The sequence below is a fragment of the Balaenoptera acutorostrata genome, chromosome 11, assembly GCF_949987535.1.
Source record: "Balaenoptera acutorostrata chromosome 11, mBalAcu1.1, whole genome shotgun sequence".
NCBI classification, from domain to species: Eukaryota; Metazoa; Chordata; class Mammalia; order Artiodactyla; family Balaenopteridae; genus Balaenoptera; species Balaenoptera acutorostrata.
In genome coordinates this window covers 89,507,457-89,533,048 of record NC_080074.1, presented here as the reverse complement: position 1 = coordinate 89,533,048, position 25,592 = coordinate 89,507,457, and the positions used below count along the sequence as shown (strand labels likewise).

The 25,592-nt window shown below is 36.0% G+C and overlaps 2 protein-coding genes across 4 annotated transcripts in view; one reads left to right on the top strand and one right to left on the bottom strand.

The window, feature by feature from the left end:
• Positions 1 to 92: 92 nt before the first annotated feature.
• On the top strand, positions 93 to 23,090 carry PYROXD1 (pyridine nucleotide-disulphide oxidoreductase domain 1). Of its 3 annotated transcripts, XM_057556464.1 has the most exons (13): positions 402 to 732; positions 2,948 to 3,028; positions 5,697 to 5,807; positions 8,244 to 8,363; positions 10,907 to 11,035; positions 12,999 to 13,072; positions 16,101 to 16,261; positions 17,020 to 17,120; positions 18,105 to 18,240; positions 19,134 to 19,246; positions 19,885 to 20,007; positions 21,758 to 21,895; positions 22,686 to 23,090. In XM_057556464.1, the coding sequence occupies exons 4-13, from the start codon at positions 8,292 to 8,294 to the stop codon at positions 22,932 to 22,934; spliced, it is 1,296 nt and encodes a 431-aa protein (XP_057412447.1). In that variant the 5' UTR covers positions 402 to 732; positions 2,948 to 3,028; positions 5,697 to 5,807; positions 8,244 to 8,291; the 3' UTR covers positions 22,935 to 23,090. The 3 variants fall into 3 exon arrangements, with proteins under 3 accessions (XP_057412445.1, XP_057412447.1, XP_057412446.1); XM_057556462.1 differs by lacking the exons at positions 402 to 732; positions 5,697 to 5,807 and adding an exon at positions 93 to 295; XM_057556463.1 differs by lacking the exon at positions 5,697 to 5,807 and having other exon boundaries at positions 403 to 732.
• RECQL (RecQ like helicase) overlaps positions 23,091 to 25,592 on the bottom strand; it is a 36,327-nt gene continuing 33,825 nt past the window's right edge. Inside the window, exons 13-15 of the mRNA XM_007194822.2 lie at positions 24,961 to 25,180; positions 24,509 to 24,638; positions 23,091 to 23,938 (exon numbers count right to left, since the gene is read on the bottom strand). Coding sequence (XP_007194884.2) covers positions 23,786 to 23,938; positions 24,509 to 24,638; positions 24,961 to 25,180 — 503 coding nt within the window. The 3' untranslated portion in view covers positions 23,091 to 23,785. The remainder of the gene's footprint in view (positions 23,939 to 24,508; positions 24,639 to 24,960; positions 25,181 to 25,592) is intronic.

Genomic DNA, 25,592 nt, shown 5'->3' with positions numbered 1-25,592 from the left:
CAGCCGATACGCGAAGAGACTAAGTATGAGCTCCCGGGTTCCCGTAGCTCGGAGAAGCGCGAAGAGACTAAGTGTGAGTTCCCGGGTACCCGTAGCTCGGATTCTCAGGAGCAGGCGCCGAAAGGGGTTTCTCCGCGCCACTCCCTCTCCCGGCCTGTAAACTTTCCCGGCTTCCGCACTGGAGTCCTAAAACCGCTGGAAGTCCGAGAGCATGGAGGCGGCGTGCTCACCCCCGACGGCGGGGAAGTTCGTGGTGGTCGGGGGTGGCATCGCGGGTGTCACCTGTGCGGAGCAGGTAAGGGGGCGCGCAGGCGGCTCCGCCTCTCGTCCGTCCCGGAGGCGGTGACGCTTGAGGCTCCTTCCCCGCCCGCCTTTCCTGGTTTTTTTCCAGGCCGCTCTTTAGCCGCTTCCTTTTTCCCCTTTCACTCCTTGCTCCCAGATATTAGAGACTGTGTCGTGGCCCCAGATGATGTCCTTAGTACCTCGCAGGCTTCGCTTCCAGCGCAGGGAGGAGCGATGGCGAGCAAGTTGTTAGGGAAAACGCAAAGCGGACTAAACCCGGCTCTGGTCCTAGTAATGTCAAAGCCGATGGGGAGGAGAGGGGGGGTTACGACTAGTAAGTTCTTGGTCGGAAAACTCAGCCCCCTTTCTTAATTAGCTGATTGAATCCCGCTTCCGCACGGCTGCCCAAGTCCTGAGTGCATCATAACTGAATGATAAAGAAACGCTTACGTAAGTTTCCTATACTTTGGACTCCCAAGATAGAAGAGATATCATCTCTAGTAATGTTTTTTAAAACAACTGGCAAGGGATTAAATGCAGTGAGGGTATGCTTTTCTGATTTATAGTGAATAATCAGATCACATATATACATGTACATGTATTCCAAGAGGGACTGGATTATTCTGTTGGTAAACAGTAAACAGATGTCTTATTCTTTTGACATCACTGATGTCATAAGAAATTGAAGAGGTTTTTTTCCCTTAACTTTTAATCTTTGGATGTGTAGTTTTCATTTATTTTCTGAGTAAACACCTATAATCCAGGCACTGTACTAAGGGCTGATCAGACTAATACAAACAGAGTATGGTACCTCCTTTTTAGAGACTCACAGCCTAGTGAGTCATGTAAATAAATAAATAAGTAAAAGTAAGTAAGTAAATAAGTCATTTCATCAATGTGTTCAGTACCTTAGGAGTACCTGTGGAGTTGGTAAGGAGTGGATTAGGGAAGAAGTACCCTTTCTTAAGGGAAGTGTCCTTTTGTCTTAGTACAGGCATACCTCATTTTATTGCCCTTCGATTTATTGTACTTTGAATATATTGCATTGTTTACAAATTGAAGGTTTGCGGCAACCCTCTCTAGCAAGCCTTATTGGCACCATTTTTCCAACAGCATTTGTTCACTTCGTGTCTCTGTGTCCTATTTTGAGAATTCTCGCAATATTTCATACTTTTAAATTATTATTCTATGTGTTATGGTGATCTGTGATCAGTGATCTTTGATGTTACTATTGCAAAAAGATTACCACTCGCTGAAGGCTCAGAGGATGGTTAGCATTTTTAGCAGTAAAGTATTTTTTAATTAAGGCATTACATTTTTTAAGAACACATTTTTTTGCACACTTAATATTGGCAACTATAGTGTACACATAACTTTTATTTATTTATTTTTGGCTGCGTTGGGTCTTCGTTGCTGCGCGCAGGCTTTCTCTAGTTGTGGCGAGCGGGGGCTACTCTTTGTTGCAGTGCGTGGTCTTCTCATTGCAGTGGCTTGTCTTTGTTGCAGAGCACGGGCTCTAGGCGCGGGCTCAGTAGTTGTGGCTCGCGGGCTCTAGAGCGCAGACTCAGTAGTTGTGTTGCATGCACTTAGTTGCTCTGTGGCATGTGGGATCTTCCCGGACCAGGCCAACCCGTGTCCACTGCTTTGGCAGGCGGATTCTTAACCACTGCACCACCAGGGAAGTCCCTAAACATAACTTTTATGTGTACTTGGAAACCAGAAGTTTCATGCAACTCGCTTTATCAGGATATTCATTTTATTGCAGTGGTCTGGAACCGAACCCACAATATCTCTGAGTTATGCCTATATAGAGGGATCAGTAAAAAGTTTACCAAGTAGACAAGAAAAGACAGACTTTCCAACGGGAGGCAACAGTGTAATCTCAGGTGGAAAAGCCTGGCCCCATCTGGAAGCAGCAAAGCTTAGAGCATATGGTTTAAGCTTTGCTGCTGGGGGAAGATGACCAGAGATGAAGCCAGAAAGCTGGTAGAGACCTGATCATAAAGGATCTTACAAATCATGCTAAGAATTTAACAAAGACTTATATAAGTAGTCAAATGATTTTGAGCAGTGTAGTAATGAGATCAAATGAAAAATTTTGAAAGATGATTAGTTACAATGTGTTTGGGGCAGGGGAAGCTGGTTAACATGAGACTGGAAGGCTAACTTCAAGGTGATTTTAGTAGCATAATAGTGGAAACAAAGTGGGGGAATAAATTACAGAATATACAGAGGAAAGCACGATGGAGAGAGTGATAATATTGTCAAATATTACAGAAGTACTTGGGAAAGGTGCTAAGCTTTTAAACATTTTATTGAAGCTCTGCTTAATTTCATTCTACTAAAGGCAATTGAAATTATTATTTTATAATAAATAGAAGTTGGTTTAACTGTTAATTAAGAAGATAGTTTCTTCTCATCCTCTGCATGATAATTGTTGAGTTTAGTGTAAATGTATTTTTCATTTTAATCAATATGAGAGTGGAACATTACTCACCACTACCCCATAAATATGACCAAGACCTTTAGAGGAAGAACAGTGAGTTTTTAGTTTCTTAAGTTAATAACATTATTAAAATTGTGTTATCCCTGTCTCACCCCACCATGCCATATGTACTAATGCTTAGTTATTTATCATATTTTTCCTACTTGTTTTTTTAATTAGTTGGCGATTCACTTTCCATCAGAAGATATTCTCCTGATCACAGCTTCTCCTGTTATTAAAGCAGTTACAAATTTCAAGCTGGTAAGAACCTTTATATAACTTTCTTAGTATTACTCTTTAAAAACTACAATCACTCAAATAGCAGTTAGTGTAATTGTAGTATTTTAATTGTTTAAAATGACAAATGTTCTTTTGATACTCATTTTAAAATCATAGCTCAAAGTTTAAAATTGTTCAGATTGAATACCAAAAGCACCTGGAATGGTACTGAATTTCTAGTTTTCTCTTTTTCTCTCCCATCTTTTCTTCCCCACTCAGAATTACTTTTCAGAAAATTTATCTCTTGAGGAAAGGTGTTACACACATATACATGTGTATCTTTATGCAAATATACATGTGTATCTTTATTATAAATGTGTGTGTGTGTTTACGAGTCAGAAGAAAAGTGCTTTTGAGCCAGGTTTACACTTGCAGATAATTAATGTTTCAGATGTGTCATAAGCATCTCAGAACAGTTTGTAGTTCGTGAGTTTATTTTACACATGTTATAACATTATAATAGGAGTCTGAGAACATTTGGGTCATAGTATCAAAGAAAAGTGGTCTCCAAACATTTCTGATCCTGTACCTCACCTGTTAAAAACTTTTGAGCTCATATTTTAATATTATATTTATAAATTATATACATGTACTACAGTGCTACAGTTGTGAATATTATAATGCCTATGCAAAAAATAAATGAATAAAAAGATGAAAAACATAAATCTTTTCCTCCCACACTGCAGTGAAGACTATTGACAAAGTCTTTGATTCATTAGAAGTTTTCCCTTATAATACTCTGATAATAGATTGTATCTTTTTTTTCTTTCAGCATTTTGTTTAAGATTTATTATTTATTCATATAAAGGTTAAAGACTTGATGCTAAAGAGGAAAAGCAACCTTCTCCCTACCCATCTCCCACAAACACACCTTTCCAATCTTGGAGTATGTTTTATAAAAGTTCTTTATATATTGTCTCCCAGGGAAGAGATCAATATACATTTAACTTACCGCATTCTCATATATAAACCCCTAAGATTTACATAAGCCCCTAAGACCAAGGGTAATTTAGTGCCATATGTTGCTCTTTATAACCTGCCTAGAGATAAGATATCTTAGAACCTTTGGTACAGCCAAAAGAACTATGGGATTGGGAGAACCAGAGAACAAATTATGGCTCTTAATTTCTAAAAGAAAAAAGTATATATTCAATTACGGCTAAGAGTACATACATAATAGAGAGATGTATAGCTGCGTCTTCTAATGTCTTTACAGAAGACTTAATTTGGTGTAATGATCCCAGAGTTGTAAGACCTGAGTTTAGTTTTTGCCAATCTTTTTTTTTTTAAGTGTTGTACAATAGAAGAAAAAGAACTTGGGTTCTAGGCCTAACTATTATTTACTGGCTGTGTAACCTTGGCAAATGTCTGTACCTGAGTTGCATCATTAGGATAATATCTTCCTTGCTTACTTAACAAGGTTGTGAGCTTAAGATGTACTAATCTATGTGAAAGTGAATTAAAATAAATATTGCAAATGTCAGTTATTCTTAGTGTTTAGAAGTCAGAAATTGCATTCTTGTTATCACTTATTGAGCATCTCGATTATTTACCAACCAGTGTGCTAGGCACCCAGGCTATAGAGATTAAAAGTATAGAACATACATCAAAAAGTCACTAGTGGTTATCCCTGGGGTAAGGGGAAAGTGAGATTTAAAGAGCGGAAAAGAAGGATTTTAATATTTAATCTTTATTATGTATTGTTTATTTGTTTAGTGTTAAAAAGAGCACATATTCATGACTTGCATAATTTTTAAAGGAGAAAAAGGATTAATAATAATAATAATTCACATTTACGGAGTACTTATTATGCTATACTTCTAAATGTTTTAAATATATTAATGTATTTAATTCTTAACCCTGTGAAGTAGGTTGTTATATTATCCCCATGTTACAGGTGAGGTAAATGGGTCACAGTGAGGTTAGGTAAATTTCTGAGGTGCATAAAGTCAGGTTTTGAAACTAGGCACTTTGGTTGTAGGGCCCTCATGGTCAATTTCTCAGAATGATTACTTTCTGTTGGGACAAAAGATATGCAAGAAATAGTTGTCATACAATATGATCATTATCCTGATACAGGCAAAAAAATTGAGGTCATATTCCAATACATGCATATTTATTTTTATACATAGAAAACATTGTGAAGGAGTGCCAAAGCCTGCCTTTTGCGAATCAAGGAAGGCTTTACATTGGAAGTTGCATTGAAACTGAGACTTGAAGAAGGTTTTACAGTGTTCGTAAGAGAGGGAGTGGAGGTAGGCATGTGCCAAGGTGCATGACAATGTGTAACTATGAAACATGCCCCAACAGGGACCAGTTCACCGCTGGCGTGTGGAGTGCGAGGCTGAGCCGGTAGGCAGGGGCCAGGTCGTGACGGGCTTGTGGGCCATGATGCGAAATTGCACTTTATCTAAATTTAGATGATGCCAAGCTGCTGGGGCATTTAGAGCAAGTGGAAAGACTGAGCTGGAGACGGGAATTGAGTATTCACCGTTGTCTCAGTGTCAGCTGCAGCTACAGGCCTGGCTTGCACTTTCCCAGGAAGGACACATGCCGGGAGAAGAAGATGGGCCCAGTGGTGGTGTCCTTGGAACACTAAGCGGAGGTCAGAGGGAAAGGAGAACTTAAAAATGGCCATCCTTCTTCTTAGTCTTAGATCTAAGAGGAAAACTGTGAAAGAGCAGTAACCCTAAAGCCAAGGAAGACAAAAGTTTCAACTAAGAGGAGTGGTCAGTTGTGTCAGATCCTGTGGAACGGTCAGGTAAGATGATGGCTCGAAAGTAGCTATTTCTAGTATAAATCATTGGTGACTTTGAGACAGTTTATGCTGTTTTGAGAAATGAATGGGAGGAAATTCTAAAGTGACGGTTAGCATAAACTTCTCTCTCTTGAAAAATTTGGCTGCAAAGGTAGAAAAGATAGAGTGGCAGCAAAAAGAGGACATAAGGTCTAGCGTTAAGTTGAGTTTTATTCTTTTACGGTGGGAAACACTTGAGCCTGTTCACCTGTTGAGATTAAGAAACCAGTGGGGAAGCCTGAAGATGAAGGAAAGCAAGGAATACATAACAAGGGAGGAGTCCTGAGGAGGTGAGAGGCGATGGGCTATGGAGCACAGAGCAATGGATTGACTCTGAAACAGTGGGAATGGGTCAGGGAAGGTGGACACTAGCAAAGAAATATCTAGATAGTGGGAAAGAAGTAGTCAGAGTTCTTAGTGGTCTCTTTGTGCCTAGAAGTAAGGTGATTTACTGAGAATAAAGAGGATAGAGTAAGTTCAGGGAATATTAGAATGGTGAGAGTTTGAAAAAGTCACTGACAGAATGGAATATGTTACTAAGATGTTACTGCTCTTCTCACTATATTGACGTTTGCACTGATGGTATGAAAGCAGTGCTGGCTGCTTACGTCGGTAGCCATTTTGTTCTTCACTGCCACACAGTTAGTGAAAAAAATAAAAGCCAGTACAAAACATGTTAGCTTTATTAAATCTTGACTCCTGAGTACACATCTTTTTAATATTCTATATGATGCCATGCGATGTATGCATAAAGCTCTTCTGCATACGAGTACAACGTTGTCTCAAGGAAAAGCAGTTGTGCAATTGCTGAGTTGAAGATGAACTAGCTACTGTTTTCATGGAACATCAATTTTACTTGAAAGAACAGCTGACAAACTGGCTATTCATGTTTGGAAAATGAATGAAGTGAGCCTGTCACTTTAAGAAAACAACAGATGGTACTTGTTGCCAATATGACTAAATTAGAGCTTTCAAGCAAAAATTAGATTTTTGGAAAACTCATTCTTCACTGTGAGCCTTATAGTACTTAGACTTTTCTCATGAAATTGTTGATAATAATGAATGTGTTTTTTTATATTTATTGATATGAAATGTGTCAGTATTTGGAAGATCTCTGTTAACTTAATGAACCAGTATTGTCCAAACGACTGATGTGTGATGTTCCAAGATCCGCTCAAAGTGCAGGATAAACTAATGGATTTCACAGTCACAGTATGAAAAGTTCTTGATATGGTTTCAAATTCTACATTTCATCTAATCTTTAAGAAACCATCACTTGTTGAGTTTTAGTGTGGCATCAAGAAGAATGTACAATTATCTGAAAGGGCTGCATATCTGTGTGAGGCTGAACTCTCTTCATGTATTGATACTTCAACCAGAACAGCGTTGCAGTGGTTTAAAGGTAGAAGCAGTTTGAATGCAGAAGCAGATATGCAGCTATCTTCTATTAAGACAGATATTAAAGAAATGTGCAAAAATGTAAAACAGGGCTGTTCTCCTCACTTAATTTGTTTTGTTTTAGAAAAAAATATTTTTCATTAAAGGTATGTTGTATCAGTGTAACATGTTTTTATTGTTGTTACTTTTAAGTGAATTAAGAAATACTTAAAAATTTTTCTCAGTTTTAGTTCCTAATGCAGCAAATATTGCTAGGTGTAACTCAAAAAAACAAAAGCTCAGCGGGGTCCTCAATCATTGGTAAGGGTGTGAAGGGGTCTTGAGACTAAAAGGTTTGAGAACTGCTATAGCCATGCAGTAGCATTTCAATGCAGTGTTTAAGGCCAAATACTGGTCTGAAAGGTGTGTGGTACTTCTATAGCAGACTGGGTATAGGACTAGAGAAAGCAAGTAATTTGGTCTGTGCTTGGGCATTTTCAGGGTAATTAATGGTTAAGGATAACAGAGCAAGGAAGTAAAGGATTTGGGGAAAGGGGGAAGTAAATGATCCACAATGGAGTCTTAGTGGGATAGGACGGAAGGTGAGTCCAAGAGGATGCCAGTGATTTTGGAGAAGAGGAAAGAAGAGTCCAAAGACTAGATCACAATAAGGTTAGCTAGTCAATGGAAAGAGAGAGCTACAAGGATAAAGAAATAGATAAGCTGTTTGATTACACTATACAGAAGTAAGTAGTGTTAGCCCTAATTTTCCAGGCCAGGAAACTGAGGCTCAGTGACTTTCTGAGTTGCCCAAGAGTGGTAGGACTAGTATTTGAATTTAGGTCTTAAAATGTGGAGTCTGGCCCTCTTTCCACTGTATATAGTGCAGTTGGCAGACTTTGTTTTATCAATATAAAATAAATAGTGTATAAAAAGAAATGAAAGTATTTTTTTTATTATTTAAAATTCTTGAAAGGAAAAAATTTTTTAAGTATACATTTTTATTTCTTTTATCTAATGCAGGTTTCTAAAGTGTTGGAAGAATTTGATGTTGAAGAACAACCAAGTACCATGTTAGAAAATCGCTTTCCCAACATTAAGGTTATAGAATCTGGAGTAAAGCAACTGAACAGCAAAGAACATGTAAGAGGGCTTTTTTCTTAATGACATTTGCCATTGTTAAATCTTGGTGAGGTTTTGCCTGCCTTCCTTTGACCCCCACCTGCTCCACCACCGCCCAAGTCTCTAGCATGTAAATTTCAGTGACATTGATTTCCATTGGTATTAGAAAAACTTACACTTTTTGTGAGTTTATTGGGGTCATATAATTAGTTTAGCCTGGCATTTTAGGTTTTACATTTTAAATTAGCATTAACATTTATATAGTGTTCACTGTGTTTTGGGCACTGCATTAAGTACCGAGATACAATAGCAGTAATAGCAGGAACCTACTCCCGGTAGCTCTCAGTGTCATAGGGAGTATAGCCATGCACACGTGTAATGTATGCCCATAGAAGAAAACAGTTGTTGAAATATCATCAAAGCTCTGATGGTAGGTATTCAGGAAGACCTCCCAGATTGAGTAATGTTTGAGCTATGTTTTAAAGATAGGTGAATTGAGTTCTCCAGGTGGAAAAGGACATTACAGGAAGAAGAGATTACGTTACGGGTTCAGAGACCCAGAGAAAGGAAAGGGGCATGTGGAAGAGTGAGACTGTCAAAGGGGTTGGGGTGTGGATAAGTAAAGGAGATTGGCCGACTAGCCCAGAGAAATATGTAAATAAGATTGTAAAGAGCTTTTTATGTCATGCTTATAAATTGAGTTTATTTTATAATCAATGGAAAAAATAGTAAAGAGATTCTAAGTGGAGCCAGGGATGCTAAAATACTCTTTTAGGAAGATGTATCTGACAGCAGTGTCAAGGATGAACTGGGATAGAGCAAGTGGCCAGTAGCCAACAACCAAATTAGGAGGTGGTTGTAATAGTCCAAAATGATATAAGGCCCAAACTAAGACAGTCTCAGGAAAGGCAGTACCTCAGTCTCAGATGTCAGGAAGTCTCAGTGTCACATGATTAACAGTATCTTCAGATGAGCTTTAGGCAAGATAGGAAGTAGGGTTTGTAGTTGTTTCTCTAAAGCAGCTCACATTTGAGTTCTCCCTTAGGGAGAAAGCATACATGTCACATTTGAAACAAATAACTTGACAGGAAAAAAAAAAAGTAAGAAAAAGTACTGAGTTTTATGAGAAAAATATTACAAATCTGAATCCAAACACCACAGTTAGTTCCTAATACTTGTAATGGTAGTACTTGTTCCATAAGACACCCATGTCAGTGAATCTGCTCATTGAGGTAGGCTCAAAAGTATACTAATGAATTATGAGGGAACTTATATATTAGGGCATTTGAATGAATCAGAGTGCCACACGTTTCATTTGAAAAGTGTCCTACATAACATACATGTCTGCATTCTGTCATCCATCCTTCGTATTCTTTAGTGAATTAGAAACGATGTGTTTTACCTTCGTCTCTACTTCCAAAAATTTAACAGTAGCCAATGAAAAGTTTTTGTGTTTCTTTTATAGTAGCTAAATGCAAATAATTTTTTAAATTTGGTCAGTGCCTATAACTAACTTCTATTAGTTAAAATTCTAACCAGATTATCTAAAGGAAGACTTGTGTAACATTTCTGTATGATTATACTGTGTTGGTTTATTGGTTTTATGTATTTGTTATGTAGCTGAAGAGTTAAAATGGGTAGCAAATATTTCAGTGGGTATGTAAATGCTCTTTGGCAAGTTTTGTAAATCAGACATATGGCACAAAGGTTAACCCCCGAAACCATTCCAGCAAAGTTTGACATCTCTCATAGTAGCACATGCTTATGTATACCTGCTTTCTAAATGCTTCTACTTTTGTGTAGATAGTCATTCAATATTAAGGAACAAAAACAATGGATCTCTGATATGTATTTTTAGATTCATCTAAATTCATTAATTCAAAATGAATATAAATTAACTTTAAAGCCAGTACATGCTAGGATTTAAGGTTAACATGTTTTTCACTTACATAAAAATATAATCCCCAAACAGCATGAAGTTTGCTGGTAAAGTGATTGTTATTTGTACTTAGGAATATAAATACTGTTTTTAGCACTTCTGATTTTTCAGATTAAGATGTATTGTGACCTCTTCTACCATTCACTACTCCCCGGTACCCATAACAGACATTAAGGCCTGATATGATTAGAATCACTAGATCTTCTTACAGTATCTTCTCACTGAGATCAGAATGTTCATCAAGGAAATGTTCATCAGAATGCTCAATTTGAAATTTTCTAAATGTTTCCTTTCTAATCTAAGGTCAACATACCTTTCCAAACATGAGATTCCCTTGGTTTTATCCAAAATTTTGTGGGAATGTACCTTTTTTTCCATGGGAGAAGGACTAATTTTCATCAGATTGTTTAAATGGTTCATGGTCCTAAAGTGATTAGGAATCACTGGATTAGAGAATGCATTCCTATGCTTAGTTAGCTTTGTCATTGCTGCAACAAAGTATTGAGTGCCACCAAGAGGCAACCTTAATATATTTTTTGCTTTTGTCTTATTGAATGTTTAAAGTGCAGTTGTACCTATTTATAAATGTTTCCCCTCTCCTCTTCATTGCTTTATGGTTTTACAGTGCATTTTAACTGAAGATGGCAATCAGCATATTTATAAGAAGCTCTGTTTGTGTGCTGGAGCTAAACCAAAGTTGATATGTGAAGAAAATCCTTACGTGTTAGGAATCCGTGATACAGACAGTGCTCAGGTAACATTTTGACATTGGGTCATGGGAAAGAAACATGAAGATTTCTTAGACTTTTTCTACATTTGAATCAAAGTGTTCCACTTATAATGTCAATTCCTAAACTGTAGCAGAAGATAGGTTTCATGACTCATAAACCAGAAAGTAGTTACAATGTTTTATTACTGCCAATTTGAGTTTAGTTTTAGTGGATAATTTATCTTGTTTTTTATTTCATGTTCTTTCCATTATGTGATATCCCAGAAATAATGTCTATGCTGAAGGTTACAACTTACATTGCACACACATTCATTATTTTACTCTGATCGGGAGTATGTGATTTGCATCCTAAAGGACGTAATGATCTTTTTCTCAAAAGATAAAGCATGTCCAAAATTTACTTCTCAGCAAAGAAATTAGTATTCAGAAGATCTTTGTCAAACAGAATCATGACAGAATCCTAGAACTGAAAAAGACACTTGGTTTGTTGTTCTGCTCAAGAACAGTGATACTATCCCAATAAGGTGAAATTCTACCTTCAGAACCTTATACAACTTCTTTTGGTAATTTATTTCAGGGTTCATTGACCCTTATTGCCAAAAACCTTCTTGTTTTCTAGTCACAATACTATTGTCTTACCTCAAGCTCGTTGTTGTTCTGTCCCATGAAGTGGTAATTGTACATTTACATGATAAGATTTTATAGTCTTGAAAATTGATAGTATTTTCTTCAGTTTATTCTTAAATAATTAGGAATGTAGACAATACTAGAAGAACTGGATTATGCTCTTGTAAACATTTTAGGTTCATACTATCAAAGATTGAGTTCATAACTGTGTTACAGCGAGGTCCTCTACGTATATGAACTCACTGAATGAATCCTCATGATAATCCTGTGTGACAGTCATTACTCCCACTCTGCAAAGAGGCAGCTGAGATGGAGAGACTAAGAAATTTAGCTATACTAAAGTAGCTATTAAGTTTATCAGAAGTATAATCTAAACTCATGACATTCATCTCCCTGCCCACTGCTCTCTACAGGTCTTTAATTACCTGCTGTGTTCAGTGAAGGACAAAGTAGAATTAACTTCAGGTTTTTTCTTGTAGAATTTGAAGAAGTCAATTCAGTAGTTATGTATTGTACATTACAATCAGTTTTGGGGTCCATTAATAGAAATGGTGACCTGACATAGTAGGAGGTGGAATTTAGCAATTCAAATGTCATCTGGAAGCAATGGGACTATTCTCTGCTTTAGAAAGTACCACAAGAATGACTCCTGGTAATTTTTTTTCTCTCCAAGTTCATTGTGATTTTTTTTGGGAGGGGGGGAGGGATGGGAGGTGGAGGCATCAATTAGCTGTCTTATAACGTAATAACATTTTAAAATAAATATTAGACATTATGTGCCTCCTACTCCCAACAGCTTTATCTCTATCATCTTAATACTTACAGAAACCTTGAGATATACTCACCTCTTATTTCCATTTATAGTTGGGGAACCTGAGGTGCAGAGAGGTTAAGCAGTTTGCCCAAGGTGACCTGGTTAGTAACTGCTAGAGCCAGGGACTCTAGATCTGTGCTCTGAACCACCGTGCTGCTGTGCTTCTCGTTCCTGCAAGTCCCAGGTGCTGAGTAACTGCAGGGAAAGTGTCAACTGAGGGACTAGAAGGACAGGAAGAATCCTGTTTCCAGGGTCTAGATCAGTGTCATGTTGCTAATTGATTTGGTCAAATAGTTGGGAATGTGGCAAAAAGACAGAGGCTCTTGCTGCAATTCTGAATGTAGTGACATAAAAGGCAAGGAAAGTCAGGAAGAGGCCTTGCTATAAAGGCAGTTTGGGGTGAAACATGGAGGGAGCATTTATTATATTAATTGGGATGGTGCGTCCTGGCAGAATGGGAAAGTGAGGTTTATTATCAGTGAAGCCTCTTGCTTCAGGCATTGCCCACTATTACAAAACACTCTTTTCATTTTCTTTTTGATACAGGAATTTCAGAAACAGCTTACAAAAGCTAAGAGAATCATGATCATAGGGAACGGTGGTATTGCACTTGAATTAGTGTAAGTACATATATTTGAATATTATGTAAGAATTGCTCTGTGATTCATGTGATTATTGACAGACTAGAAGACATCTTGTTATCATAAAATCAAAGATAAATATAATTGTTTTTCATATATTTTCAAGGGGAAAAATCCACTTTATTTTTTTAGCTTTCATGGAATTCCTAGTTGCAAAATTGACCTTATAAAACATAGGAGTTTCGGGAATGCTTTAGGTCTCAAAGGGGCAGACACTGATGACTGTGTAGATTTGGCCCGTACGTTTGTTCTTAGAGGCGTGTACTATACTGAAGAACAGTTTAAATATGTGCATCTTCAGAGAGTTCTGGAGATAGTCCCCGCTGCTTTTCATTGCTTATACCCATCCTGCTTCACTCATGTATGGTACCTGTCTGGCCGATGAAACGCAGAGTTCTATTTCAGGGTATGTGGTACTCCTAGCTCTTGGTTTTTGGAAGTTGGGGATTGTGAACACCTTAATGTGAAATACTATCATCTTAAGATGATATTTCAAGTTTGGAAAACATTGAGGACCTGCTGTGGTCTACAGAGCATTGATGCACTTTCTTTGTGATTTTTATCTTTCAGCAGATGGCTGACACGGAATAGTCTAGATATTTTTCAGGCCAGAAAGTTGGGTCTGACTACAAAGAGGACAAATTTATATCAAAATAAGGAATCTGCCAAAGCCCTGTCTTTTCTCACTTTCATTCATTCCAACTCTGAGACTAGGTTTTTGCCCCTCCTTTTTAGAGGATGGTGAATCCCAGTGGAAACCTGTAAGAGTTGTTGGATTGCCTGAGTACTAGGTGTGGCAGTCATTATTTTAATTATGAAGTTTGTGGCATTGTATGGAAAAATGCAGAGAAAAAACTAGGGAGTCAAGACCAAACTGGGCCAAGAGGAGGGAGGCATAGATTTATTGTAAGAGGGGCTTCAAATCCTTATGTACACATGACAGATTTTCTCCATCAGTTATCACCAAAAGTATAACTTAATACTATTATTATTATTATTACTATTATTCACATTGAAAAGCTTTCTCATTCAAAAATGTTCAGAGTCTCACAACATTTAATCCTATTCCTCACTTTCTTTAGGTTGAAGATTAAAGACCATATACTTGGATATAAAACACGTAATTTTATATTCAGTAAACTCTGGTAGTTTAAGAAAGCTCCCATATAGTGCTATTCTCTCGGTTTAGGTTTACTGAATGATTAGGCCTTTGTCTTCTCTTGATGAAAAACGACATATCCAAACTCTTTCTGCTTTTTAGTAGCCCCCGTGTCCCACTGAGGCTAATGTTGATTTTCTTCAGTATACTTTTATTTCAGTTATTATCTCTTTTCTTCTTTCCAAATGTAGGTTAATCCTTTCTTTTTCAAACAGACAGTTTTTCATAATTTCACAAAATTTAATACTTGACTGTTGTCTGTTTTTTAAGAGTGGTTTTAAAAATGAAAGCAGTATTTCCCCTGTGGGTGATGATACCTTCATGCTTATGCATCTTTCTGAGGACAAGTTCATAGGGTAAGAGGATTAGAGGGTGTCTTGTGAGGTACAGCACATCCAGGAGTTACTTATGGTGACTACTTATAGTAAATATGGCTTGCTGGTCTAGCATCAGTATTTTAAGCTATTCTGATATGTGTTATGTTGCTGTACTACTTTAAAATACAAAAAGAAAATGGTAATTACAGAAATTTCTAATTTATAAAAATTAAGGAAATCATTTCATGGTAACTGTGTGCCTTTATGTAAATTGACATATAAAATTTATCACCAAATGTGTGTGTATTCTGCTTTCTGCTCATCAGCAATGCCGTATGACCTGAGCAGTGTTAAGATAAAACGTTCTCCAGATAATCTGATATTTAGTAACTATAAATACTCTTTGCTGGCATAGGAGAGGAGGAAAAATAAAGGCCCATTGGAGAAAGCAAGGGACTCCTTTACCATATGCCAGAAAGCATGAACATCAGGTGATCTGGAGTCAGATGTACTAAACCTTCTTTTATCACCTGCTTACTGACCAGCCTTGAAAAGTCATGTAACCTAACATATCAGTCTGAGATATAAAGAGGGCAGTACTTTTTACCATAAATAAATGTTAAAAATTAATAACATCAATACACTCTTATTACCATTGCAATTTCAAATAAAATCCTAGTGTAGTTAGGATGACCATATATACTGTGTGTCCAGGATTGTCCCAATTCATTTGTACCAAAACAAGTAGTAATAGCAGATAAATTATAATGAACTTCAGGGACTTTGTGGAATGAATATTAAGAAAATTACATTCTCCGTGTCCAAACCTAGAGATAAAACTGCAAGTGCTCAGGAGCTCTGGCTACCTCCTGAACGGTAATGGAAGGTGGCTTCCTTGGCCATTCCTTTCTTCCTCTAAGAGCCTTCATTTTTCTGTGAACTGGATCTTTCTTTGGCTAGATGGCTTGGAAATTTCTGAGGTGAAGGGAATTCATTGCAGGGTAATTATTCTGTTACAACAAAGTTAAGATTTTAGTTTGTATCTCTCATTTGCTCCTTTTTCTGTGTCCTTCCATAATGTGCTTTGAATACATAAAGTATGTTAGCAAAGAAGTCAACTGTTCTCAATATTGTAGCTATATAACATCTATAACATCTATCCGTTCATTACTGATTACTCTATAACTAGGTAATAAGCAAGACACTGCTCACTCCTGGGAACCCTGGGGGACATTCATATAACTATCTTGTAGAAATTGAACACTTTGAAGTGATATTCATCGTAATGAAATTTTACCTGATATTCAGTACATATATTTGTCACATATGTTTTTTCAGTAAACTGGTTAAATTTCTTGTATTATTTATTCTACTTAGCACTTATTATCCTGAAAAAGTGTTACATTCCTCTTTATAATCATTCTTTCTCAGTTTGCCTTAAAATATTTTCTTTACATTTGCCTTAAGAGATAACTGTTATTTGTAGATACAAAGATTTTTTTCTTCCAAGTAACTTTCATATTTCTTTTAGGTATGAAATTGAAGGCTGTGAAGTAATTTGGGCCATTAAAGATAAAGCTATTGGGAATACTTTCTTCGATGCAGGAGCAGCTGAATTCTTGACTTCAAAGCTCATTGCTGAAAAACCAGAGGCTAAAATTGCACAAAAAAGAACCAGATATACAACTGAAGGTAAATATAGCATCTAGCTCATTCATTCACGGATGAAACTTTATTTTTTTAACCATATAGAAAAAGGCTATAAGAAAATTTAGCAAAAAGATTTTATTTGGGGATAGGAATATAGATATTTCTATTTCCTTATGTGATGTTTAAGGTTTTATTTATATATATGTATGAAATATTTATAAGATAAATATATTTATATATGTGTATATATATGTATGATGTATTTTATATGAAAAATATGTATAACTAAAACTGGCAATTTAAAGTAAATTAAATAAACCAGCCCATCTGCATCTTTGCGGACAGATGCTCCAGTTGGACAATACCTAAGGTAATTTTATTAAAAATGCAGTGAGTTTAAAAACAAATACAGTTTTTTAGTTTAAAAGAGCTTTTTTATTTTTTTAAACTTTTGTCTTATAAAATTGAGCAAGAATTTTGTAAGTTTTGGGGGTACTAAAAATTGAGACATTTTCAAAATTTGATGTCTAATTTTCTTACCTTTCATATTAACCAGTGTATATAACATCCATAAAACACTTTTGAGTGTTTATACACAACACTCGATTGAAAGATTACCCATTTTATAGCTCTATATCACAAAATATTAAAATTATGATTAATATAGATAAGTTTAGTCCTGCTGTATGAATGTATGTGTGAAAATTATTACATTGCCTAAAAACTTCTGAACACAAATGTAATTCTCTGCCTGGCAGTTTTTATACCATTTGGATTTTGAATTGAGTTTATCCCTTCAGGAAGGAAAAAGGAAGCAGAAACCAAAGCTAATGCTGGTAATATAGGCAGTGCCTTGGGACCTGATTGGCATGAAGGGTTGGATCTTAAAGGAACAAAAGAGGTATGTTTTCATATACTGTTTAAACATACCTAAGTGCAATTTTAAATTCTTGAACTGTTTGTTAAAGACTGGTTATAAGTATATAGTCAAAGAATTGCTAGGTTGCTTTCCTTAAAATCCATGGTGCTAGGAAAGGGCTTCAGTGCCACTTGGCCCATTTGAACTCTCCGGAGACAGAGATCTCCATACAGAGACTTTAGTGAATTCACCTGTCATTTTAAATTAATCTTTTCTCAAAGGTCACTTTAGATGTAGTATAATATTTTAAAGGTTATTAGATAGATTCTAAATAAAATACACATTTAATATCCTAATTGCATAAGCAGATGACTTGCTTTTACTCATTTTATTTACTAGATATTTTAGTTTTTTAGTAGTTGTTAAAAGGCTATGATATTTAAATATTGTAAGGAACATGCAGGCCTTATTACTGTGTATGATACCTTTTCAGCCTTCAGTAGGTTGGAAGGGGCTGGCTTCACAGTGTATCTAATTTTTGTGATGGGAATTACACAAAGTAATTTATTCCTGCACCTTCAGGTCCTAAGATTAATGGTATTCTTAACCTGGGAACTTCAGTTTAGTTCAGTGAACATTTATTGAGTATCTCCTACCTAACTGGCATTTTACTAAGATTCTGGAATATAACAATCTGGGATATATCAACTTTCTTTAGTCTGTAACAGTTGTAATTTAAAAGAAATATATGTGTAGTTATCAAGGAGGCTCATAGTAAAAAGTATGCCCTTGGTGCTACCTGCCAATTCAACTACTAGATCTCTTTAAGTACTGACTGAGTTTCTGCTTATTCCTTTTAAACAGAAATTGAGAGGCATGCTTGTGGGCATTCAGTGTGTTTTCTTTTATAAGAATTATTTTTTCTATATGTTTTTATAAGTGTATTATAAATTTTTTCTTCATCATCAGTAACCCAGATCATTCTTTCTAGAAGTATTATGGTGACCAGTATTTCTTTTATTTTAGTTTTCTCATAAAATTCACATTGAAACTATGTGTGAAGTAAAGAAAATCTATCTTCAGGAAGAATTTAGAATTTCTAAGAAAAAGTCCTTGACTTTTCCAAGAGACCATCATAATCAGTTAGTTATAGCTGACAAAGGTAAGTGATGAAATAAAAAAATAAACACTTATTTTAAAAGAAGACGTAATCTTGCTTTATTATATTTAGAAAACAGCTTCATATTTCCATATAAAACTTAAATGTGAAAAGTAAAAATAAAACCATAATTTAATAACATAAATCATTTTGTTTTCACTACCTACTCTTTACATTTTCTAATAAATTAAATTGTAGAAAGCTTAACATCTTACGTAGGGCTCATTATGTTTTGACCATCATAACGCGGTGAGTTAATCAGAATATCTTGTGAATCAAGGCAAAACATAAAAACTAAAAAAATCTGATACTCTGAAAGGTGAAGTGACATCCTCAAAATCAAACAGAATGAAATCTATAAATTTGAAACTAAGGCACAGATCTCTTAAAATTCCTATTCTACACTCCTATGAGAACTACTCAGAAATACACTCACCCAAACCTACTGTATGGGATATCCCACTGCTCTGAATTCTTTGAATTTTTTCATAGGAAAAGAGAGTGTTAGAGTTTGAATGTGAATAATAAGGGAGAACACTGAAAAGTGAGTAACCTAGTTGGACTAAACTCTCAATGGAGTATAATCTATTGATAAAGATTTTTAAAGAAACAATTTATAAAGTATTATCGATTTAAATTTACTTTGTTAGAATTTCTGTGTCTAAATTTGAAGGAAAAATATTTAGAATGCCTGCCATGGTTTTGCGATTATACCCAAAATAAGATGGCACTGATGACATTAAAAATTGTTTTAGCAAATGTACCTATAAATATTAAGAGGCGTTGTTTTAAAGTCATCTCCTGCCTTTTTCTTTCTTTCTTCTAGTCATTATATTCACATAATGTTATAGACGGTGGTGATTACACTTGAGAATAATTTTTTTTTTTATTTTAAGAGATATGGCCTGTATATGTGGAATTGACCAATGAAAAGATATATGGCTGTGATTTCATTGTCAGTGCTACAGGAGTTACACCAAATACAGAACCTTTTCTCTGTGGCAACAATGTAAGGTGAAAATTTTGTCCCACTGTGAACATTTTTAAAGTATTACTTATGAAGATCTCTAATTCTCAAGCATGAATAATTGTTCATTGTTTTGGCACAGAACTGTAATTTAAGATGACTGAAAACAGTTTAGTTTATATTCATGTCTTGATTTGCAATATTGTTTTACTGCTTCAAGTCTTTAAGCAGTTAACATCCCAGCCTAAGTGTCATTATTAAGGGGATATAATGCATAATTTGTCTAAATGTTGGTAAGAAACTGATACCTCCTATGAATTCTTAAAAGTGATTCTTTTAGAGAAGCCAGCATGTATTTTTTGCTTTTTAGCATTTGAAGTTTACAAAAACTAAGGAATATTTTTGTAACTATGGGTGGGGTCATCATATGGTTATTGGCAATTTTTGATGTTCTAAGAATTTTAAGAATTTGAAGTTCTAAGAATTTTATGGGTTCGTCTTAGTAGGAATTTGAGTGCCTGGAAATTCAGCTTAGTTGTCTAAACTTTGCAGTTTAGCCAGCTTTTCTCATTAAAGATCAGCATATCAACGTGTAGAATTTGACTTGTTCTTTTACTTTAGAATGAAAAAGTCACGTTTCCTTTTTCTTACCCCATATGCTTATGAGGAACATTGTTTAGTTTGATGTAGGGAAAGACGGTGGCCTGAAGGTGGATGATCACATGCGCACGTCCCTTCCTGACATCTATGCTGCAGGTGACATCTGCACGGCCTCCTGGCAGCCCAGCCCAGTCTGGCAGCAGGTAAGCTGGCATAGGTGGTCACAGGTTTTTATCAGAGATTCCATCTGAAAATAAAGGAACTGCTACCAGCATATCCAGCCTTCTGGTTTTCCAACTGTTCTACTTTAAGTGGGAAGCTATCATAGAGTTTTTTTGTCACAAAAACAACAGACAAAAAGAAGACTAGAATTTTTCCCTTTGGTAAGTTATTATATAGTGATGGAATAGACTGGGATGTCTTTTAATTTAAAAATTATGATTGTTACTTTGTTTTTCATGCTCAGATGCTTATCAGCGGTGTCCAGTGGAACTTTCTGTGATGACAGAAATGCTCTATGTTTCTGCAGTGTCCAGTCAGGTAGCCACTAGCGATGTGTGTACTAAGCATTGGAAATGTGGCTAATGTGACTGAGGAACTGAATTTTAATTTTACTTTTAATTAAATAGTCATGTGGCTAGTGACTATGATTTGGGACAGCACAGCTTTGGATTAAAAAGTAGCAAACTGAGATTATAAACCATACATTCTGCTTCTGATGATCCTATCCCCCTGGGAATTATTACTGAAAGAATGTTCCCATAGTAAGCAGAATTCCTCAGCCTAACAACCCCTTCTAACTGGATCTAGACTTCCTCCTGCCCCGACAGTGTTGCCTGCCTTGTAATGGTGGAGCAGGAGTACTGGAGGAAGGTACTCAGCGGCCAGAGGTGGGGTGGTTTTAGTAGGAGTAGAGACAGAGGTAGATGTTAACAGATGAAAGAACCAGTCAACGCTTATCTTGGTGAAAGACCAGCTCCACAGGTAGGGATATTTATTCAGATTAACTGTGGAGTGTGAAGTAGTGGAAGAACCAGATGTATTCTAAGAAGCAGCTTTACTATTTAGTATGTCTTAACATACATCAGAGAGAGCATCAACAAGAGAGCGATTTCAGCCATAATTCTAAAATGCTTCAAACTAGCTTGTTTTTTAGTTTTCTCTACAGTGACATCCAGTGTTGTTTTTATGGCATATCTGTCCCAAACTCAATTCGGAATTGGAGTTGTGGGATTTTTTTTTTTTTTTTTTTTTAACATCTCAGCCCTCTAAGGGTTGAATCTAGGGAATATGTATATTATCATATCCTTCATGTGCCTCATACTCTGATACAGGAAAGTCCAAAAATAAACAGGGGTTTCTTACTTTGAGTGAATCTAATAAATTTCATCTCTTAATTTGCAGAAGCAGTAAGTACACTAATTAGTTTGTTTTATATAGTCCGAGACACAAACTAAAGGGACTCGGAGGCTAGAATACATTAGGTAGCAGTGCAGCAGTGTAATACCGCAGGCCACTTCTGTTGGCCGTTCTGTGGTTGTTACCGTGCTCAGTTTACTCTGCTCCCTTACCGTAGGCTGCCTCTTACTTCATCAGACCCTACCTTGTTTAGAGAGGAGACTGAATTTTTTTTTAAAAATCTATCACTTCTACCAGAAATGCTTAAAGCTCATATCCATGATTATGGTTATTATTTTTTGCACACAAAAAGACATTAGTTACCACACATGAGGTATAAGAATGATCAAACACCAGAATCAGTTGCTTAGTGTGGATGGCTGATTGCTTCTGTGGCAAAGATGATTCAATCAGTTACCTAACTAGCTAGATCTAACTGTTCTCAAGGACTGTCAAGCACTGAACCCCTTTAAGGAATTTTACTAGGTTAAGGTGATAACATTTTTCAAATAATGATAATAAAAAGTTAAATTGCGTAACCTTTTTTAATTTCAGATGAGGCTGTGGACCCAGGCTAGACAGATGGGATGGTATGCAGCCAAGTGCATGGCCGCAGCTAGTGTAGGCGAGTCGACTGACATGGATTTCAGCTTTGAACTTTTCGCTCACGTAACAAAATTTTTTAACTATAAGGTAAGATAGATAAGCAAATTACTGCCTTTTCTGCTTGTTAGTTTTATAACTAATTATGGTCATCTGATTTTCTCACATGAATAAGAACTTATATGGCTTTAATCACTTTACAAAAAATGACAAATTTCCTCATTTCTTGCAAATCTATATCTGGTTATTATTGCTGGGCTTTAATCACTAATCATCTGGTAATCATTACCTACCGTCTCACTGTAGTATTTTATAGTTCGAGGGGTTGCGGGGGGAATCTCTTCCAGATTTGTTCCCTGTTGGTGCATTTCTGAGTTTTAGTTGCAATTCACTCCTCCTTTGTGAAGGGAACTAACAGCTGTTCATACTCAAGAATGAGCAGGTACTTCCCCCTACGTATTATCTTACTTAATCCTCTTTACATCACTCTGAGGCAGGATTTTTCCTCCTAATTTACCGATAAGGAGAAACACATACAAATATATACATACGGTTCAGGGAGACTAAACAATTTGCCCATGAAAGATCAAATTCAGCTTCTTACTAAATCTTTAAATTGTGATTCAAGGCTAATGTAGTCTACATCCTACATATTTATATATTCGCTAGGTATTTTTAAAGTTCATACAGATTGTATGGTAGTGTCATCTGTAGAGTAAATGCATGCCATGCAAGTGTTTTCTTTGGGCTCCTCCGAATGGCACTTTTAGCTGTAAATTTTCGTGACTAGATTTGCCATTCTAGGAAAACACAAAATAACTGCATATTATGTTTCCTTTTCATACTCACTAAAATAACTGTTTTGTCTTTCTCTGTATAGGTTGTATTGCTGGGAAAATACAATGCACAGGGCTTAGGTTTAGATCATGAATTAATACTGAGGTGTACCAAAGGACAAGAGTACATCAAAGCTGTCTTGCAGAATGGACGAATGATGGGAGCGGTCTTAATTGGTGAAACTGATTTAGAAGAAACATTTGAAAACTTAATTTTAAACCAGATGAATCTTTCAGCATATGGAGAAGATCTACTAGATCCAAATATTGATATAGAAGATTATTTTGACTAAAAAGGGCATTTCAAGGGCTACATCGAGTTCCAGATAAGACAAAAAAGTCACATGCCAATAAAGTAAATTGACTGCACTGATTTAATGATGACCATCTGAAGTTAAAAATACAGAAATACGAAGATTTTAAAAATAAATAAAATTCTAAAGATGAAATCAGTTCAAATCATTTATTTATAGATATATTTTTTCCCTAACAAATACAAAACTGACCACTTAAGTCTTAAGTATTCATTTCTGTGTTTTAAACGTAGACACATTCATTTGTGATTTAGATTTGGAGCAAATTTAACTATGTTGTTATCTACTTAGTCAACAGTGTGGTCTGGTTAATATACCAGAGCCATTCTCTGTGAAATGTCAAAGCAGGGCTGTGGTTTCCAGAAGCTTACAGTTTTATTTTACTTCAATAGAGGTGTAGCATACTTGCTAATATTATTTGTATGGATACCTTATTCCTTTTTTATTTAGTAAAATATTCAGTATAATAACATTGTTATCAAAAGACAGTTGTGTCAAAAGAAGAAAATACAACTAGTTACGGCAAGGCATAAAGAGCTTAAGATAGTTATACGAACTTATTCTCTTAAGTATTTTACATTTAAAGGGTTTTACATTAAAATGACTTATTTTTCCCTTGTTTCATACTGTAAATGTATACAATTCATGATCTCAAAATTTCAAAAGGTCTCAAATTCTCAAGTCTTCAATACTTAAGAAATAAATTCTGAAAATATAGCTCCATATGAATAAAATATTAATGAAATTGTCTTAAAATTAAACTTCTGATTAACTACAAAACTAATGGTGTATACATGCATAAACTATTAGAAAATTCAGAAGCACTCATCTCATGCATTATCAATTTTTCTTCTCTTAGCCCCTGTAATCTTACAATCAGGTTGCTGAAGCATGTTCACCGACTTCTTCTGGAAGTTACTTGGAGTTTTTTCTTCCCTCTTTTTATCAGCTCCTTCAGAATGACAACTTTGAGGTGATTCAGCCTACAAAGCAACAGCAAGACAAACACTAGTAAAAATTCAGCTATTCCATTTTCTCAGGAGATTAATAATCTCAATAGTCCTATTATCACCTCTTTAATTAAGTGTCCAGTGGTCTTGTTTTTTATCTTCAAATTTCTTCCAGTATGCGCCCCATCTTAAATAGAAGGGGCTGTGCCGTCAAGTCCTTAGACACACTTGTGCCTGGTGTGCTTTTGCAGGCTTGAGAGCAGTTAGTTTGTGACAGTGCTTTTCACCCTCTGCTGCGCAGGCAGACTTCTCAGCCAGTAGTGACCACAAGCAAGGGCAGGGTGCCTCATAACATCAGGCATTAAATGGAGTCTTCACATCCCAAAAGGTTGGAAACCCCTAGTCTATTAAAAAGCTAGTCTAAATTCTACTTAATACCTCTACAGAACACAAAAGTAGGTTTTCTCTCTTCTATACCCAGATTCCAGGAAGAAAACTGACTTAATCTCTTACTATGCTCCACTGGACGCAGGAGAGTACTAGTTAAAGAAAAGCATCCCATAGGCTTTTTCAAATATATAAAAATTAAAAATTAATAACTACCCTGGAACAGCTCTGCGTGGGCTTCTTTACTTGCATGGTAATAACGTGTTCCTCATTGTTCAGAAGATTAGCTTTAGGTCCTATTTTCAGATATGAGATGGTAGCATAAGCTGTAAAACTGTAGTCTTCTCTGCAGAAGATAAAGGCCAACAATCAGGTTTTGACAAGTTGCAGACAACAAAGTGAAGTTTATAAAAAAAAAAAAAGTGCAATAATTTTAAGTAACATTGATATGAAATATAAAACTTTTAGTATAAAAATGCAGTTTATAGAAAGTATTTTTTGTGCTTTTTTGACATACAGTAATCAGTTTGAATTTGTTTACTAGGTAAATTTTGCATAGGGTTTAAAAGTTCTTATGAAACAACCACAAAACCATTTGTTCTGCTGCAGTTATAAAAATGAGAATCATAAAGACAACATGAAAGGGCAAGCAATGGGTTTGTATATACTTGAGATACTGCCGTATAAGAAAGTGCGCGATAATTTTCTCCAGGTCTTCACGAGGGAGTGCGGGAGGAGCAACACCTGCTACTCTCAATTTCGCCGCACCCTTTCCCATCCAAGAGTCGATCAGTTTCAGCGGTGTGAGCTTTTCTTTCAGTTCCTCTGCCTGCTTCAGGATCTTGATTAGATCCCTGCAGTACGCTGTTATATTCTTTCTTTCAAATGCTGTAATGAAAGAGGCATGGTTACAGGTGAATGGGATTTCAAATTAGGGCAAGGATAGGCTGTCCTAAGTGGTTAGACTGGTTTAAAAAATAAGTCTTCACCCAGTGTGAGCCACGCTAAACACTGATTTGTTTCTATGTTCTGAACTAAGACTACTGCTCAAGTCTCATCACTAGATTAAGCTATAGTCTCTAAGACACTGAGATTTAAGTGATGTAAAGAAAATAATCTGGTTATCAGAAGGCCTTTGGGTGTGCTCTAGGAACCAAAGGGTGTCAGCCAAACATGATTATGACAAATACTTGGTGTTCGTAGGCGAGTCAGTCTGTTCTTCATGTTACCTGATGCGTGCTCATTAAGCAATATTCTGACAACCGGTATGGCTTCCTAGGGACTCTAATTTCATGACAAG